General features: G+C 44.6%; 1 protein-coding gene across 2 annotated transcripts in view; it reads right to left on the bottom strand.

Annotated features, from left to right (window-relative positions):
- LOC114653748 (1-phosphatidylinositol 4,5-bisphosphate phosphodiesterase gamma-1-like) overlaps positions 1 to 19,096 on the bottom strand; it is a 217,117-nt gene that overhangs the window by 47,666 nt on the left and 150,355 nt on the right. For both annotated transcript variants that reach the window (XM_028804243.2, XM_028804244.2), the window contains exons 13-14: positions 12,280 to 12,448; positions 2,608 to 2,727 (exon numbers count right to left, since the gene is read on the bottom strand). In XM_028804243.2, the coding sequence (XP_028660076.1) occupies positions 2,608 to 2,727; positions 12,280 to 12,448 (289 nt within the window). The remainder of the gene's footprint in view (positions 1 to 2,607; positions 2,728 to 12,279; positions 12,449 to 19,096) is intronic.

Here is a 19,096-nt window from a genome sequence, read left to right on the forward strand (position 1 = left end):
ACGACGCACCTGCTGAAGATACTGCACCACCTTGTCACGCTTGGGTCACAGATTTGCACAGAGACACAGGAGGTTGTAGAAAAAAAAAGAACTTTATTCAAAGCAATGCAAATAAACATTTGTCTCTTTTCAAAAGTTTAAACGTGCTCCATGACAAGTCAGAGATGACAGTTCCGCCAGGAGCAGAGAACGTCTGAGAGAGAGAAACAAAACAACCAATTCCAAAGCTGAGAGGCGCTGCACAATACTTTTAAGCAAGCGGAGTACCGCGTGAGAGGTTAATCGCGCGTTATAGCGCAAGTAGGAAGGGTAAGGAGCAATGTGAAGGTAGACTGTCAGCTGTTTCAGGGGTTGTCCCAGGGGCGTCTGTGTCCTCTGAGGGTGCGATCAGCGCTCCAGCTTACAACCTGAAGACGCTTGTGCCATCATATGTTAGTGGTTGTGTGTAAGAACTGTGTGTGTGTGTGTAATTAAATGTACAGTACAATAATAATAATATGATATTTGTACACAGTGGCACAGTGGGTAGCGCTGCTGCCTCGCAGTTGGGAGACCTGGGGACCTGGGTTCGCTTCCCGGGTCCTCCCTGCGTGGAGTTTGCATGTTCTTCCCGTGTCTGCGTGGATTTCCTCCGGGCGCTCCGGTTTCCTCCCACAGTCCAAAGATATGGAGATTAGGTGGATTGGTGATTCTAAATTGGCCCTAGTGTGTGCTTGGTGTGTGGGTGTGTTTGTGTGTGTCCTGTGGTGGGTTGGCACCCTGCCCGGGATTGGTTCCTGCCTTGTGCTCTGTGTTGGCTGGGATTGGCTCCAGCAGACCCCCGTGACCCTGTGTTCGAATTCAGCGGGTTGGAAAATGGATGGATGGCTGATATTTGTAACGTCTAATATGTCTTATTTTCTTATTTTGTCTAATATATTGGGTAATACGAGTGTAATGGTGACTAAAGGGTTTTATTTCATATCTAGAGGGCTCTAATAATGTTAAAAAACGTATTTAGAAGGTCGTAAACAGGTTTTCTATACTCTAACTGCAAAAATATTCGATTTATAAATAAAGAATCCTACTTCGCGAAAATTCATTTATCGCGGTAGAGTCTGGAACGGATTAACCGCGATAAACGAGGGTGCGCTGTATAAGCCCTCTCCTGGTCTGAAGAACACACCAGGCCTACCTTTACAATGAACCAGTTTAGAACTGACAGTTAACCTAACATGCATGTCAAGTCAGACAAAAACCAACATACGACTCCATATGAACAGCGTTGAGGCTCAGGATGCTAAACTCAGCAAGGCAGCAGCACTAACCACAGCGTTGCCATGTTATCCTTCTGCCTAATTTTTGTCATACACTTCACATTGATGTTCCAAAACTGGTGTTCCTATTTTGGATAATAACGCACCAGAGTATTTAAAAGTGTCACAAGGTACAACGTAAAGAAGTTAAGTCATGACGTGTGTACCATTTGTTTTGAATGAGTAATTTGAGTGCTGACACTGACCTCACCTTACAGAGTAAAGACTGATTGCACACTCAGACTGTTTCTTTCTCCTATTTAAAGGAATAAAGCCAGATTGAGACCCGACCAGTTAGAAAATAGTATATTGGTCCTGATGCTGTCCTTGTGGATGTCAAGAGGAAGAAAGGCAAAATCCTAAAATGATTAGTGAATTTCAAGAATCAGACAGGAAATTAGAAAAGATTTATTTAATAAGTTGTAAAAAAAAATTTGAAACAGGAAAACAGGAGAAAAACGAAATTCCAAAGGTATAAAAAACATGGAGGCAACATTTAAAAATATCATCAAGTCATACTATTTCAAAAGCAAATAGAAAGCAGTGCAGTGGGTCGTTCATGCTCGATCCACCAAGGGGCAAATGCTCTGATAGATAACTGAGGGGTCCAAAAAAGCGGCTCACGACACCCGGAAAGGTTGAGAAACTCCAATATAAACCAAGCTGGACTTTTCCATTCTGGTGAGGCAAATAATATTTCAGCCTTAACATAAAATATTCTTTAATCACGAGCTAGGGTTACAAGTAAGATGTAAAGAAAACAGAGTAATTTAAAGACCTAAATGGGCTACAACTAGCCACAGAAAGGAAAAACACACAGCTAACACATGACAATGGCAAGCAGAACTGGATGTGACATTCCACGCCACTCTGACTCAGTGGGGTTCACAGCAGCTGGTGTCGGAACACCAGGAAGGAAATCGAACCTATGTAAAATAAACCACAGGAAGTGATAAGAAATAAAAGGAGGAAGGGAGATCGGAAACGAACAGGAAAACTATGAACACAAGAGAGAGGGAGAAAGACCACCTGCCAAACTGGTTACTAGGGAAAAACTGACAGAAACAAAATAAGAAACAGTAGTAAGGAAACATGGCAAGCAAATGAAAGAGAGCCAGAAGAAAACAGAATTCTTGAGAGGTCTGGAAAAGGGCAAAGAGGAGGTGATGAAAACAAAGAGAAAGAGAGGGCAGGAAGACCCCGGAGAGAAAAGAGGAAAGATGCACAAAGACAAGAATTTATTGTCGGGTTGGGGGCAGAAAAAAATAGTAAAGATGGCTGGTATCCAGATAGACAATCTATGTAAACTCACGTGGTCAATTGGATCTTCGAGGTACAGGATTCCATTCTTGAGGGAGTTACTGATGTCGTTTTCAGCATAGCTTCCTGAAGATACCTCCTCGTATAGGTTGCCTTCAATTAGCTTCTTGTGCTGAGAACACAAAGGTATGAAAGTTTGTAATGATCATCAATGACTGACAATAAATCTGGTCTTGATTGCCACTGCACACACTGTAGAGTGCGTCTGATTTCCCATGATGCCTTTTGCCCTACAACAACTCCTGCATCATTTCAGAGTAGTACAGGGAGATTCACTCGAAAGAGGCCCCGAATGTTCTGTAATAACTCTCAGTAGGATGAAGCAATCTGAATGAAACACCTGCAATGTGCTCCTCAGTATATGGAGCTTCGAACAAACTGGAATCCCCCTGCACCAGAGAGATGAGGTAGGCGCCGGACGTTTAACCTCTATTTGCAACTTCTGGGTGCATATCGCCCATACCCCTTCACTCAGTCACTCAACTTCTCATCAGGATGGTGGTGTACAGTATTGAGCAGCGCATCTTCAATGGTGCAAACCTACTAGGTCAACTGAATGATTGTGAGTTAACAGAAGGTTACTTCCAACAAGATGGAGCAACATGTCACACATCGGCAAGGAGCATGGCAGAAACGGAGTCCTTCTTTGGCAACAAGGTAATTTCAAAGGAGCTTTGGCCACCATGGTCGCCCGATCTGACACCACCAGACTTCTTCCTTTGGGGTATGCCGAGAGGAAAGGTCTATCGGAACAAGCCTCATACTGTGGAAGATTTGAAGGAAAATATCCAACGTGAAATTGCTGCTATCCTCCCTTGAGACACTTGCCAACACATTCAGGGACACGGAGCACCGCGTCAAAATGTGTCTGGCAGAAAACAGAAACCACTTCCAGTATCGCATGTAATGCAATCGATTACACATACGTCAAGGTATAGAGCATATTTTTTTGGTTCAGATTGCTTCATCCTAACGGGAGTTACAACAGAATATTCGGGACCTCTTTTCAAGTGAATCTCCCTGTAGAATATTAAATGACATGACATTCTGAAACCTGCTTAATTAAAATCAGGGTCACGGGGGCCAGAGCCTATCTTAGCAGCACTAAGCACAATGAAAGAAACAGCCCTAGACAAGGCCCAGTCCATCCTAGTGTCTACTCTCAAACACACACCCACAGATTTAAACAAATCTGAAAAAGCGTTGGTGCAGTAGTTATGTCAGGTAAAAAACGACTATAAAATCATTTGAAATGACTTTGCAATGTTTTTCATCCATCCATCCATCCATCCATTGTCTCCCGCTTATCCGAGGTCGGGTCGCGGGGGCAGCAGCTTGAGCAGAGATGCCCAGCCTTCCCTCTCCCCGGCCACTTCTTCTAGCTCTTCCGGGAGAATCCCAAGGCGTTCCCAGGCCAGTCGAGAGACATAGTCCCTCCAGCATGTCCTGGGTCTTCCCCGGGGCCTCCTCCCGGTTGGACGTGCCCGGAACACCTCACCAGGGAGGCGTCCAGGAGGCATCCTGATCAGATGCCCGAGCCACCTCATCTGACTCCTCTCGATGCGGAGGAGCAGCGGCTCTACTCTGAGCCCCTCCTGGATGACTGAGCTTCTCACCCTATCTTTAAGGGAAAGCCCAGACACCCTGCGGAGGAAACTCATTTCAGCCGCTTGTATTCGCGATCTCGTTCTTTCGGTCACTACCCATAGCTCATGACCATAGGTGAGGGTAGGAACATAGATCGACTGGTAAATTGAGAGCTTCGCCTTGCGGCTCAGCTCCTTTTTCACCACGACAGACCGATGCAATGCCCGCATTACTGCGGATGCCGCACCGATCCGCCTGTCGATCTCACGCTCCATTCTTCCCTCACTCGTGAACAAGACCCCGAGATACTTGAACTCCTCCACTTGGGGCAGGATCTCGCTACCAACCCTGAGAGGGCACTCCACCCTTTTCCGGCTGAGGACCATGGTCTCGGATTTGGAGGTGCTGATTCTCATCCCAGCCGCTTCACACTCGGCTGCGAACCAATCCAGAGAGAGCTGAAGATCATGGCCTGATGAAGCAAACAGGACAACATCATCTGCAAAAAGCAGTGACCCAATCCTGAGCCCACCAAACTGGACCCCCTCAACACCCTGGCTGCGCCTAGAAATTCTGTCCATAAAAGATATGAACAGAATCGGTGACAAAGGGCAGCCCTGGCGGAGTCCAACTCTCACTGGAAACGGGTTCGACTTACTGCCGGCAATGCGGACCAAGCTCTGGCACCGATCGTACAGGGACCGAACAGCCCTTATCAGGGGGGCCGGTACCCCATACTCTCGGAGTACCCCCCACAGGATTCCCCGAGGGACACGGTCGAATGCCTTTTCTAAGTCCACAAAACACATGTAGACTGGTTGGGCAAACTCCCATGCACCCTCCAGGACCCTGCTAAGGGTATAGAGCTGGTCCACTGTTCCGCGACCAGGACGAAAACCACACTGTTCCTCCTGAATCCGAGGCTCGACTATCCGACAGACCCTCCTCTCCAGGACCCCTGAATAGACTTTTCCAGGGAGGCTGAGGAGTGTGATCCCTCTGTAGTTGGAACACACCCTCCGATCCCCCTTCTTAAAGAGGGGGACCACCACCCCGGTCTGCCAATCCAGAGGCACTGTCCCTGATGTCCATGCGATGTTGCAGAGGCGTGTCAGCCAAGACAGTCCTACAACATCCAGAGCCTTGAGGAACTCCGGGCGTATCTCATCCACCCCCGGGGCCCTACCACCAAGGAGTTTTTTGACCACCTCGGTGACCTCAGTCCCAGAGATGGGGGAGCCCACCTCTGAGTCCCCAGGCTCTGCTTCCTCATTGGAAGGCATGTTAATGGGATTGAGGAGGTCTTCGAAGTATTCCCCCCACCGACCCACAACATCCCGAGTCGAGGTCAGCAGCGCACCATCCCCACCATATACAGTGTTGACACTGCACTGCTTCCCCTTCCTGAGACGTCGGATGGTGGACCAGAATCTCCTCGAAGCCGTCCGAAAGTCATTCTCCATGGCCTCCCCAAACTCCTCCCACGCCCGAGTTTTTGCCTCAGCAACCACCAAAGCCGCATTCCGCTTGGCCTGCCGGTACCTATCAGCTGCCTCCGGGGTCCCACAGGACAAAAGGGTCCTGTAGGACTCCTTCTTCAGCTTGACGGCATCCTTCACCGCCGGTGTCCACCAGCGGGTTCGGGGATTGCCGCCACGACAGGCACCGACCACCTTACGGCCACAGCTCCGGTCAGCTGCCTCAACAATAGAGGCACGGAACATGGCCCATTCGGACTCAATGTCCCCCACCTCCCTCGGGATGTGGTTGAAGTTCTGCCGGAGGTGGGAGTTGAAGCTACTTCTGACAGGGGGCTCTGCCAGACGTTCCCAGCAGACCCTCACAACACGTTTGGGCCTACCACGCCTGACCGGCATCCTCCCCCACCATCGAAGCCAACTCACCACCAGGTGGTGATCAGTTGACAGCTCCGCCCCTCTCTTCACCCGAGTGTCCAAGACATGTGGCCGCAAGTCCGACGACACGACCACAAAGTCGATCATCGAACTGAGGCCTAGGGTGTCCTGGTGCCAAGTGCACATATGAACACCCCTATGCTTGAACATGGTGTTCGTTATGGACAATCCGTGACGAGCACAGAAGTCCAATAACAAAACACCGCTCGGGTTCAGATCAGGGGGGCCATTCCTCCCAATCACGCCCTTCCAGGTCTCACTGTCATTGCCCACGTGAGCATTGAAGTCTCCCAGCAGAACAAGGGAGTCCCCAGAAGGTATGCCCTCTGGCACCCGCTCCAGGGACTCCAAAAAGGGTGGGTACTCCGAACTGCTGTTCGGTGCATACGCACAAACAACAGTTAGGACCCATCCCCCCACCCGAAGGCGAAGGGAGGCTACCCTCTCGTCCACCGGGGTAAACCCCAATGTACAGGCTCCAAGTTGGGGGGCAATAAGTATACCCACACCTGCTCGGCGCCTCTCACCGGGGGCAACTCCAGAGTGGTAGAGAGTCCAGCCCCTCTCAAGGAGATTGGTTCCAGAGTCCAAGCTGTGCGTCGAGGTGAGTCCGACTATATCTAGCCGGAACCTCTCAACTTCGCGCACTAGCTCAGGCTCCTTCCCCTTCAGAGAGGTGACATTCCACGTCCCAAGAGCCAGTTCCTGTAGCCGCGGATCGGACCGCCAAGGTCCCCGCCTTCGGCCACCACCCAACTCACACTGCACCCGACCTCCTTGGCCCCTCCCATAGGTGGTGAGCCCATGGGAAGGGGGACCCACGTTGCCTCTTCGGGCTGTGCCCGGCCGAGCCCCATGGGTGCAGGCCCGGCCACCAGACGCTCGCCATCGAGCCCCACCTCCAGGCCTGGCTCCAGAGTGGGGCCCCGGTGACCCGCGTCCGGGCAAGGGAAAACGCCGTCCAAATTCAACGCATCTTTCTTTGAGGAATTCTCTGACTTGATGTCAATCTTAATTACGAACTATGACGCACTCTTAATAGTCGGCGACTTTAATTTTCATGTAGATAATCAATGTGACCAAAAAGTAAAAGAATTTATGAACCTCCTGGACTCTTTTGATTTGAGACAGCTCGTTAATCAGCCTACACATAAAGCAGGTCATACGTTAGACTTAGTAATTACTAAAGGACTAAAAGTTGATATAAAGCAGGTCATTGATACGGGTCTTTCAGACCATTTTCTTCTACTTTTCAATATAGAAATAATGATAGAAAACACTCATGAGAAGCATATTGTTAAAAAACGCTTCTTTGACTCATCAGCAACTTTAAAACTTACAAACATTCTAACCAATCAGTCCGTTTATAGTGCCAACTATAATAGCGAGGAGAATGTAAATAGTAAGGTGGAAAGATTTAATACTAAAGTGAGGGCTGCTGTTGACATAGTTGCACCTGAAAAGACAGTTAAAAAATCTTCTAGCATTGTTATACCTTGGAAGACCCAAAGAGTGTCTGATTTAAAGAGAACATGCCGTAGAGCTGAGCGTAAATGGAGGAAGACTAAACTAACTATTGACTATGAGATATTAAAAGTTAAAATAACAGAATACAATAACACAGTCCGTCTTGAGAGGCGCTGCTATTTCTCTAAGATTATAAATAACAATGCTAGTAATCCCAGAGTGTTATTTTCGACAATTGATCATCTGTTAAACCCAGGTAACTCAAAGGAATGCCTCCTAAGTACTTCCAGTAAAACCTGTGAGGCTATCGCTGTATTTTTCAATCAAAAAATTAATGATATTAGAAATAACATAGTATATCTCCCCAACACTAAGGATCCCCCGAAACCCCAGTACTCCATAATAAATAAATTAGAGTCTTTCACTAGGATAGATTTACCTGATTTACATAAAATAATTTCTCAAATGAAACCATCCACCTGTGCCCTTGACCCAATACCAACAAATTTTTTCAAAGAAGTATCGGGTGTGCTTATTGATAATGTTCTTGACATAGTAAATTCATCATTAGATACGGGGGTCTTCCCAGACTGTCTTAAGACTGCGGTAGTTAAACCCCTACTTAAGAAAAATAATCTCGACCCCTCTTCTCTTGAAAATTATAGACCCATCTCTAACCTGCCTTTCTTAAGTAAAATTCTAGAGAAGGCAGTCATTATGCAGTTAAATGAGCACCTCAATAAACATGCTATTCTTGATAAATTTCAGTCAGGTTTTAGAACAAATCACAGCACAGAAACTGCACTCGTTAAAGTAGTAAATGACTTGCGGGTAAATGCAGACAGAGGCCATTTATCTGTTCTCATCCTCTTAGATTTGAGTGCCGCATTTGACACTATTGATCATAATATTCTTAAGAATCGCCTTAGTCAATGGGTGGGCCTCTCTGGCAGTGTCTTAAACTGGTTTGAATCCTACCTGGCAGGGAGAAAATTCTTTGTTAGTTGTGGTAATTATAACTCAAAGACACATGATATTCTATATGGTGTTCCACAAGGCTCTATCCTGGGTCCGCTGCTCTTCTCAATCTACATGCTTCCATTAGGTCAGATTATCTCGGGACATAACGTGAGCTACCACAGCTATGCTGATGACACACAGCTGTATTTATCAATAGCACCTGATGACCCCAAATCTCTTGATTCGCTAACACAATGTCTAACCTGTATCTCAGAATGGATGAATAGTAACTTTCTCAAATTAAATAAAGAAAAAACCGAAATCTTAGTGATTGGCAATAATGGATACAATGAGGCTATTAGAAATAAACTGGATGCATTAGGATTAAAAGTCAAATCGGAGGTAAAAAGCTTAGGGGTAACCGTTGATTGTAATCTGAATTTTAAATCGCATATTAATAAAATCACTAGGACAGCATTTTTTCACCTAAGGAACATAGCAAAAGTTAGACCTCTTATATCATCGAAAGATGCAGAGAAATTAGTTCATGCGTTTGTCTTTAGTCGGCTAGATTACTGTAATGCACTCCTCTCAGGACTCCCCAAAAAAGACATCAATCGTTTGCAGTTAGTGCAGAATGCAGCTGCTAGAATCCTTACCAGGAAAAGAAAATCCGAACACATTTCTCCAGTTTTGATGTCACTACACTGGTTACCTGTGTCATTCAGAATTGACTTTAAAATTCTGCTTATGGTTTATAAAGCTTTAAATAATCTCGCCCCGTCTTATATATCGGAATGTCTGACACCTTATATTCCAAATCGCAACCTCAGATCCTCAACTGAGTGTCTCCTTAGAATTCCAAGAGCAAAACTTAAAAGAAGTGGTGAGGCGGCCTTCTGCTGTTATGCACCTAAAATCTGGAATAGCCTGCCAGTAGGAATTCGCCAGGCTAATACAGTGGAGCACTTTAAAAAACTGCTGAAAACACATTACTTTAACATGGCCTTCTCATAACTTCACTGTAATTTAATCCTGATACTCTGTATATCCAATTCATTATAATAACTATTCATTCAAAATTTGTACTAACCCCTACTCTCTCTTCTGTTTTTTTTTTCCGGTGTCCTATTGGTGGTGGCTTGTGCCACCACCATCTACCCAAAGCACCATGATGTTCCAACAATGATGGATGGATTAAAAGCCAGAAGTCTGTATAACCATCAGCATCAAGTGACTCCGTGAGAACCCTAACTACAAAGAGGACTATTTCATTTATGTTAGGTAGAATGCCCAAAGGGGACTGGGCGGTCTCGTGGCCTGGAACCCCTACAGATTTTATTTTTTTCTCCAGCCTTCTGGAGTTTTTTTTTTGTTTTTTCTGTCCACCCTGGCCATCGGACCTTACTCCTTTCTATGTTAACTAATGTTGTCTTATTTTAATTTCTTATTTGTCTTTTATTCTTCTTTTCTTCATTATGTAAAGCACTTTGAGCTACTTTTTGTATGAAAATGTGCTATATAAATAAATGTTGTTGTTGTTGTTGTTGTCCAAAATTGTTTTTCTTCATAGGAGGTTTGTTTAACCGCTCTTTGTCTCAATGTTTTTCACACATCATGAAATATAACGAAAACAGCCAGCAAGACTCTGATGAGGGGAAGGGGGAACATGTAAAGTGTCACACAGTGGAAAGAGCGACCCAGCTGTGAGTGAAGAGCCCAGCCGTGGACAGCAGCTCACGCACAAAGATTTCACAGACACGGCAAACCCAACAATGAATGCAAATCTCAGAACAAATGGTGGGCATCCTTTGTGAAAATAGAACAGCTGATACAATGTGGTACTTGACTGTAAATGAGGCACCGTTTAAGAGAAGAAAAATATGATTTGAGCACAGCTATATTGAAAAATATTGAATTATATACACACACAATCGCATGTATTAAGTCACATACATGATTTAATGCCATATGCACTGTCGGAAATAGCCCGGATACAGACAGACAGACATCATTTAAAGTCCCAATACACATTTATTTACCCAAAGCACAAAGTCCAAATATGCACACAACGCAGTGCCTCAGCTCCAATCACCCCAATAGTCCAGGCCTCTGTCCACAGTAAGCCTTCAGGCCGCCTCCTTTTCTCCTCTCTCACTCAGTCTCCGACCTTGTCCTCTTCCACCGACTCCAGCCTTGAATGAAGGGAGGCGGCCCCCTTTGTAGTCACCCGGATGTGCTCCAGGTGGTTCCCGGCAATCTTTCCCTGACACGCCCCTGTGTGGCGGAAGTGCCGGCTGTCTTTCCGGAAGCACTCCGTGTGCCTCTTTTCTTCTTCCCCCCAGCACTTCCTGGTGTGGCGGAAGTGCCGGGGTCCCAAGTCTTCCAGGCATAAGGACGCCCCTTGGCGGTCCAGAGGAGGCATGAGCCCTCCTTCTGTCCTTCTGGGTGTCCCGGCTGGGTACCACCCCCAGCCACGTGCCACAGCATACATATGCAAAGAAAACCAACTGTTGATTCTTGTCATTGTCATGCCTGCTGTGCCAGTAAACACAATTGCAAGTGAGCTTCACTCAGTGCATCCACAATAAACCACTTGTGTGCTGGCTGCAAAAAAGGTTGCCTTAGCTGGCTATACGGTGAATTTTCATTGAAAATTTCAGCAAAGAAGGTCACCGGCAAATCCAGCAAATTTCCTGGGAAAAATGCTTTGGCAAATTTTGCTGATCAACACTACGTAACAGTAAGATCAGAATCAGGGTGTAGAGTAGGCTATGTTTGTCACTAGGCGTTCAGTGTCACAATTTGTTCTTTGAATAGTGACTCAAAAATGTGTTTACTGGTTCAAAAAGAGGGTGGCATGGTGGCACAGTGGTATTGCTGCTGCCTCACATTAAGCAGACCAGGGTTTGTGTCCCAGGTGCTCTTTGTGTTGTGTTTGCATGGTCTCCCTGTGTCTGTGTGGGTATCCTCTGGGTGCTATGGTTTCCTCCCACTGTCCATAGAAATGCAAGTTAGGTGGATTGGTAATATTACATTGATCCTAGCATGTGGTTGGAGTGTGTTTGCGTTTGACCTGCAAAGGACTGGCACCCAGCCCGGGGTTTGTTCCTGCCTTGCACCCTTATGCTGGCTGGGAAAGGCTCCAGCTCCCCCCATGACCCTGTTCAGGACTAAGTGGGTTTGAAAATGGCTGACTGACTGGTGAAAATGAACCGAGTTTGTCACGATCTACAGTTGTTGTTAACAGTTTAATGTATTTTTTTTATTTTTCTTACAGTTAATACATTTTTGTTTAATGTATCTCCACACACATTGAAGATGACTGATGATCATCAGCACTGTACATTTTCTAAAGATTACTATATGGCTGGGATATGGGCCAGTCCTCCATTATTTAAGGGAAAAGGGCTGCGGATGCTCCCTGTTAGAGGTTTATAACACATTATGGGAAAGCGCTGCGTGATTTCTGAAACAAAGAATAAAAATGAACAATTACATGTTTTGACTGAGCCACTTTACAATTCTGAGTTTGTATTCTTCCCCATTAATGAAAGTTCTTCTGATCGTTTGACTTCTGCTGGTTTAGTATTTCTGACTCCCAAATCAATGATTTTAAACCATTGACACTTGACCTTCAAAACAGCAAGAATCGTTTAAGTGTTTCGAAAAGGGTGCAGTGGTCACAATGCTGTCATTTGCTGACAGATCCCTTACCACACTCATTCTGTTACCTTAATAAGGATTTTTCTCCTCAGCTGATATGGTGATGGCAGCTCGTCAGCATTAATATCCACGGGCTTGGTCAGCAGCATATCTCCAAAGACTTTCTTGAAATGAGAGGCCATGTTCCGCTGTTGGACAACACTGCAGTGGTCCTCAATAGACAGGATAACAGGATATCTGATGAAGAGATAAGGTAACCATGTTATAGACAAGATACAGCTGGGTGTATATTGCCATGGTCATGACAAACTAATTCCATATTCTGAATTACATCAGTCAAAGCCGGGTGTCGTTTTTAGGCTTCATTTTAGATTCCCCACCTTTAACTACATGTACTACATACAATGCTTTTAACGTCTCCTTATTAACAATAGGATTCAAAGGACAAAAAAAAAAAATCTTCTTTCGGCTGCTCCCGTTAGGGGTTGCCACAGCAGATCATCTTCTTCCATATCTTCCTGTCCTCTCCATCTTGCTCCATTACACCCATCACCTGCATGTCCTCTCTCACCACATCCATAAACCTTCGCTTAGGACTTCCACTTTTCCTCTTTCCTGGCACATCTATCCTTGCCATCCTTTTCCCAATATACCCAGCATCTCTCCTCTGCACATAAAAAAACATCTAACCTGTTTCCATTTACACCTGTGTGTATTCTTGATGAACTATCTGATTTAATAAGATATTCGGAAAGAAACTAAAGAGGAAAGAGTGAAAGGCTGAGAATTATTAATCTGCTTCAGGCTACAAATGGATGATATCCTTGGAAAGGAATAAGTCTACGATATAAGAACAACCAGACATGGCAGAATGAAAATATGAATAAGACATAATATTAAATTAGATCTGTAACAGCCAATGATTGGTTTCTAAATAAGGAATCAAGTTGGCTTCAGCATTCAGATCCAGGATCTGACAACAGCACTTTGCAACATCCAGTCACATATATGATGTGAATATACCGTATCTCAGATATGACTTTGACAGTCAGGATCAATGACACAAATAGACCTCAACAGTGAAAGCAAGGTCCATAATGTAGAGACTAGACATCTTTATACTGGCAAACAAGAGCCTTTTCAGAAGACAGAACCTTGAGGCTAAAGATTACAGCCATCACCTGAATAGGTTATAAAATCTCAGTACTAGCAGTCATAGTTATGATCCTCATTTGGCATGTCAATTCTCATAATCCCATCCATGTTCTGTAGACTACAGACTTTGATATGTGTAGTTAGACCCTTAATCTTAACACTCTGTATTTTAATAATGGAATCTATCAATCTGTCTATTGTGAATTTCCCCTTGGGATTAATAAAGTATCTATCTATCTATCTATCTATCTATCTATCTATCTATCTATCTATCTATCTATCTATCTATCTATCTATCTATCTATCTATCTATCTATCTATCTATCTGTCTATCTATCTATCTATCTGTCTGTCTGTCTATCTATCATACAGTGCCTTTCACATCCATCTATCTATCTATCTATCTATCTATCTATCTATCTATCTATCTATCTATCTATCTAGTCAAAGTTTTGTGGACACCTGACCATCACACCTATATGAAAATGTTAAAGACCCCATTGTATAACCATGGACATTATTAGATAGATAGATAGATATGTACTTGCCCCAACTCCACTCTTCTGGGAAGGCTTTCCACAAGATTTTGGAGTGTGTCTGTGGGAATTTGTGCCCCCTTCATCCAAAAGTGCATTTGTAATGTCAAGTACTGACATCGGATGAGAAGACCTGGCTTGCAATCTGTCTTCCAATTCATCTCAAAGGTATACAGTAGGGTTAAGCTCAGGGCTCTGTGCAGTCTGCTGTTGTTCCTCTGAATCTCTCTATGGGATTAACAAAGTTTTTCTAATCTAATCTAATCTAAAAATATCTTAATGGACCTGTCTTTGTACAAAGGGCCCAGCCATGCTGGAACCAAAGAGGGACTTCTGCAAACTGTTGTCACAAAGTTGGAAGTGCACAATTATCTAAAATGTTATTGCATGCTGTAAGATTAACAGAACACTTCACTGGAATCAAGAGGCCTAGCCCAAACCCTACTATTATCCCTTCACCACCAAACTTTACAGTGTATATACTATGCAGTCTGAAAGGTATTGTTCTTCTGGCAATTTCCAAACTCAAATTTGTCAATCAGACTCTCAAATAGTCAAGTGTGATTCATCACTCCACATAACATGTTCCCACTGTTCTAAAGTCCAATGGTGGTGTGCTTTACACCACTCTATCCAACACTGTTGGCCATATAATCTATCTATCTATCTATCTATCTATCTATCTATCTATCTATCTATCTATCTATCTATCTATCTATCTATCTATCTATCTATCTATCTATCATTATCAAGGGGTACCAGCCTATCACAGGACACATTCAATCACACAACCACAATATTTCAGAGTCACACATATTGCTAATAAGATCCATGAGCTAAACTTTGACCCTTGAGGACAGACCAATGTTTCAAAGACAATATCCTAACCCCTGGAAGTTCTTTGTGCATTATATAAATATACAAGTCAACAATAATATTTGGACAAATATCTGAACAAAACACTTTGAATTTCCCCTTGGGATTAATAAAGTATCTATCTATCTATCTATCTATCTATCTATCTATCTATCTATCTATCTATCTATCTATCTATCTATCTATCATTGATTGTCAACAGTTGACACACTGATTAGTCATTTCCTTGCCCTGAAAACATTGCAGAAAAACTGGTAGCATTGTCTATAACCTGAAGATAGGAATTTAATGCTGATAGCCTCTTCCATGATGTGGAGATTTTAAATGCCAATGCTAGCAGACCTTGTGGTCTCTAACCTAAATGTCAGTTTTGGTAGTCAACACCATGACAGTGACACTGAGAGACATTTCTATGATGTTGAGATTCTTAACCTCAGAGCCAGCACTGGATATCCAGCTCAGTTCTTGGAGGCTGTATTTACGGTAGTCATCAGTTGTTGATTTTCTTGCTATTACATGATTTGTTTTTCCTTGTTTCACATTCCTTCTTAGAATTAATCTTTATATTCCAGGTGTTGTGACAAGCTGTGCCCCGAGGGTTTCCTTTAAGTTTTACTTTCCCTTTTATAATTAGTTTTCCACCTACAGTATACCTTGTCACTCTGAAGTAGGCATGGTGCCAGACGCACGTAAGAAATGGCTGGGTTGCTGCATGAGGTTTGCGCTCGGGTGCTCGTGTGGGTTAAGGAGGGGCTGGCTGGACTCAGTATGTGCCTAAGGGTGGAGGTGCCAGCTGTTGTCCCAGCATTGCTGCGGAGCTGTATGAAGAGCGCTAGGCTAATTGTTGGCAAGGAAAAAAGTTTGAGAAAGTTGAGCGGAAGCGTAAAGAAATGTACCTGCATGGAGTTCAGGAGAGTAACCTGTGTGGTGGTGGAGTCGTACGCGTATTTGCATGCACAAGCTTACAAGACTGAACCCCACCATAATGGAGTCCCTTCTCACGTGAGGGACGCTGCTTTGCGTCCACCATGCTGATTGGTGGAGATCAGAGAAGCGCCCATTGGGACTGGCGGTAGAAACTCCCACAGCTCTGCAGTAACTAGACATTGTTCATCGTCATCTCTTGGATTTCTCCAGTGGGAGGAAAGGCGTGCAGTGTGTGCAGATAGACCTCCGATCATTCTATAAAGTGGAGGCCGAATCCAGGGTAGCTGTCCGAACATTTTTAGTTTTTGTTTTAAATTGCATTGGAATTTTTTTGCCCTTGACTATATTCCAGGGAGTAAAGGTTTGTATTCTTTTGTTTCTTTGTTCTCTTTTATATTTTTGTTTCTTTTTGCCCTTTGTGTCTTTGCACAGCGACTGTTTTTATAGCTTGACACCAACTTGTGTTTTTCTTGAGGAGCTTAATGGATTAAACATCCATATATATAATTCACTAAGTCCATGGCAAGCAAGACACACACAAGACAGAGCCCCGCCCACCAACTCACAGAGCCCCGCCCACCAACAATTCACTAAGCAAGACAGAGACCATTGGATACGCACGACAGAGCCACGCCCGCCAACTCACAGAGCCCCGCCTACCAACTCTAAGATCATGGGATCCTTAAAAGAAATGTGAAAGTTTAAAAAACACAACAATAGAAAAACAATCAATCCTTTAAAACTGAGGTTAAAACACAATGCAGGAAGCAGTCTTTAAAAACCAATAAGCCCAGTGCCTCTTTTCATTAGCGTCTCATCTGCTTCACCAATGCGGTCCCTGCAACAGGCGAGACGCTCTCTCAGCAGCTGACCTTCTCTGTGCCTGACTCCACTACTGTCAGTCGCCTGACCTATCCTTGGCTGCTGTCAGCTCCCCCTGACAGTGACTTGGGATTCCCCAACGAACAAGGCTCTCACGTTGGGGACACCACGTCCCAAATCCTGACTCCCGCTGCCTTCCGTGGAGAGTCACCCACCTTCCAGTCACTCCCGCTCTCTGAAGTAATCTCAGTGGAAGCGAACACAACTACTACTCCCCCGGGTGTCGGCCAAACACCCAGGCTGTCTGCTCAGCTGCCGCGAGCCTGCTCTCGCTCGCTCTACCATACCAGCTTTCTCTCTCTCCTCACTCGCTCGCACACTGCACAGGTGAGAAACGCCCGCAGCACCACTTCAGCCACACTACCATGCCCCTCGCTACGCTGCAAGCGCGGTGATTATTTATTTAATAATGGCCTTTTGAAGGGGAGCTGTGGACCCGCTATACCACAGGAACACCTGTGACATTGCCTTCACATTGTTTTCCTTTTATTTCCGATCCCGTTCAACAACTATATGACGACATCGACTTCTCAACTGTCACTCTGGAACAACTCAGCACACGAGCTATATTAAGCGTCACCAACGAAGACTTGCTACACTTTAATGAACAAGTGCTGAAACTTATCCCTACCGACGAAGTGACTTTCACCAGCGTTAACTCCATCGTCACAGACGATCCTGCAGATCGACTTTCATTACCCGAAGAATTTCTTAATAGTCTTACTCCCACTGGCATGCCTCCACATAAACTCAGAATTTAAATTGGTTCAGTCATCATTTGCCTTTTACTTTTACACGCAGACAATTTCCTGTTAGATTTGCCTTCGCTATGACAATTAATACGGCACAGGGCCAAACTTTCAAAAAGATATGCCTGTATGTATGTTGCTCTCTCCAGAGTTCCATCTTTTCATTCACTTACAGTCGTATCCTCAAACCCACCCCATTTGAACAACTGTGTCTTTCAGAAAGTGTTCACCCATCATTTAAAACAGGGGTGTCAAACTCTGGGCCTGGAGGGCCGCAGTGGCTACAGGTTTTCATTCTGACCCTTTTCCTAATCAGTGAGTAGTTTTCACTGCTAATTAACTCCTTTTCCTTTCATTTCAATAGCCCTGTTTTTAAGGATTCAGTCCTCTGAATTGATTCCTTTCTTCATTAAATGGCAGCCAAACAGAAATGAGACATGAAACGAGCCAACAGATGACCAGCTAAACTGGGATTTCAAACTCCAATCAATTTCACTCCAAACAGTCTCTTAATGAGAAGCTGATTCTTGCTGTTAATTAAGCCCGTTATTTAATTCAATGGCTTGTTGCTGCTCTCATTCTGCCACAGCAGACATTTCCAAATCTGTTGATTTTTCTGTTTTTTCTAAGAACATTTTCAAAATGTTTTGGTGACCTGAGAGATCAACCTTACTGAGACATTCACCTTTATTTATTTTCAGATATTGTGTGATGGGCACAGGTGAGCTGGTCATATGGTAGCTTGTTTGAGGTCTCATTATTGTTTGGCTACTAATTAAGGAAAAAGAGACAAAGGGGCCTGAGTCAAGTTAATTAAAACTAAAGCAAAAGAAGTTAATTAGCAGTAAAAACGGCTCACTAACGAAGAAGATGGTTAGAATGAAAACATGCAGCCACTGTGGCCCTCGAGGACCAGAGTTCGACACCTGTGATTTAAAATGAGCAGATCAGACACCCAGGCAAACAACACTGAATAATCAAAGGCTGCAACTACTTTGCCCGCCCCAACTCCTCACCTGAGTCGCTTTCATCTGTGTTCAGCAGTGTTTCCCAAACTCGGTCCAGGACTGAATCTGCCCACCCCTGTACTAGGGGGTTCCCCCCTGCTCATTTCACTTGCCAGTCACTTTGTGTCTCTGCTGCTCACGTTGTGAAGAGGGGGGCTGAACGCACCCCAAAGACACGCAGTCACTCCTCCGAAACCCTCTCTTAAATGGTGGTACATCCATCCATCCATCCATTATCCAACCCGCTATATCCTAACTACAGGGTCACAGGGGTCTGCTGGAGCCAATCCCAGCCAACACAAGACGCAAGGGAAGAACAAATCACCGGGCAGGGCACCAGCCCACCGCAGAACGGTGGTACAATGGGAAACAAGTACAGTTTTTATTACCTCCTCTTTGCTCGATCAGCTGCTGGTTTGCTGCTGCTGCCGTGCCGTGTGATCTGCATCTCGGGTGGTGCTTCAAACATTTAAAAGTCTGTACAGAAACTGTCCTACTCTTTGTGTTTTATTTCCGGCCCTGGGCGTGGTTAAATCTTTTGTCACAAAGTCCCGTCACATGGGACGTGAGTTCTTGATATTTTTTAGTTTATAACTTAGAAACGGAATAAGATTCTGAAAAGAATGATGCCAAACATATATATGTAGGTTTTAAAATATGCCTGGTTTAAAGCGTGACAAAAAAGTGACATAAAAACGTCACCATTGCACTTTTAGGCTTAGGATTTTACATTGTGATGGACGGCCAGCAGCT

Source organism: Erpetoichthys calabaricus, chromosome 6, assembly GCF_900747795.2.
Source record: "Erpetoichthys calabaricus chromosome 6, fErpCal1.3, whole genome shotgun sequence".
Classification (NCBI taxonomy): Eukaryota; Metazoa; Chordata; class Cladistia; order Polypteriformes; family Polypteridae; genus Erpetoichthys; species Erpetoichthys calabaricus.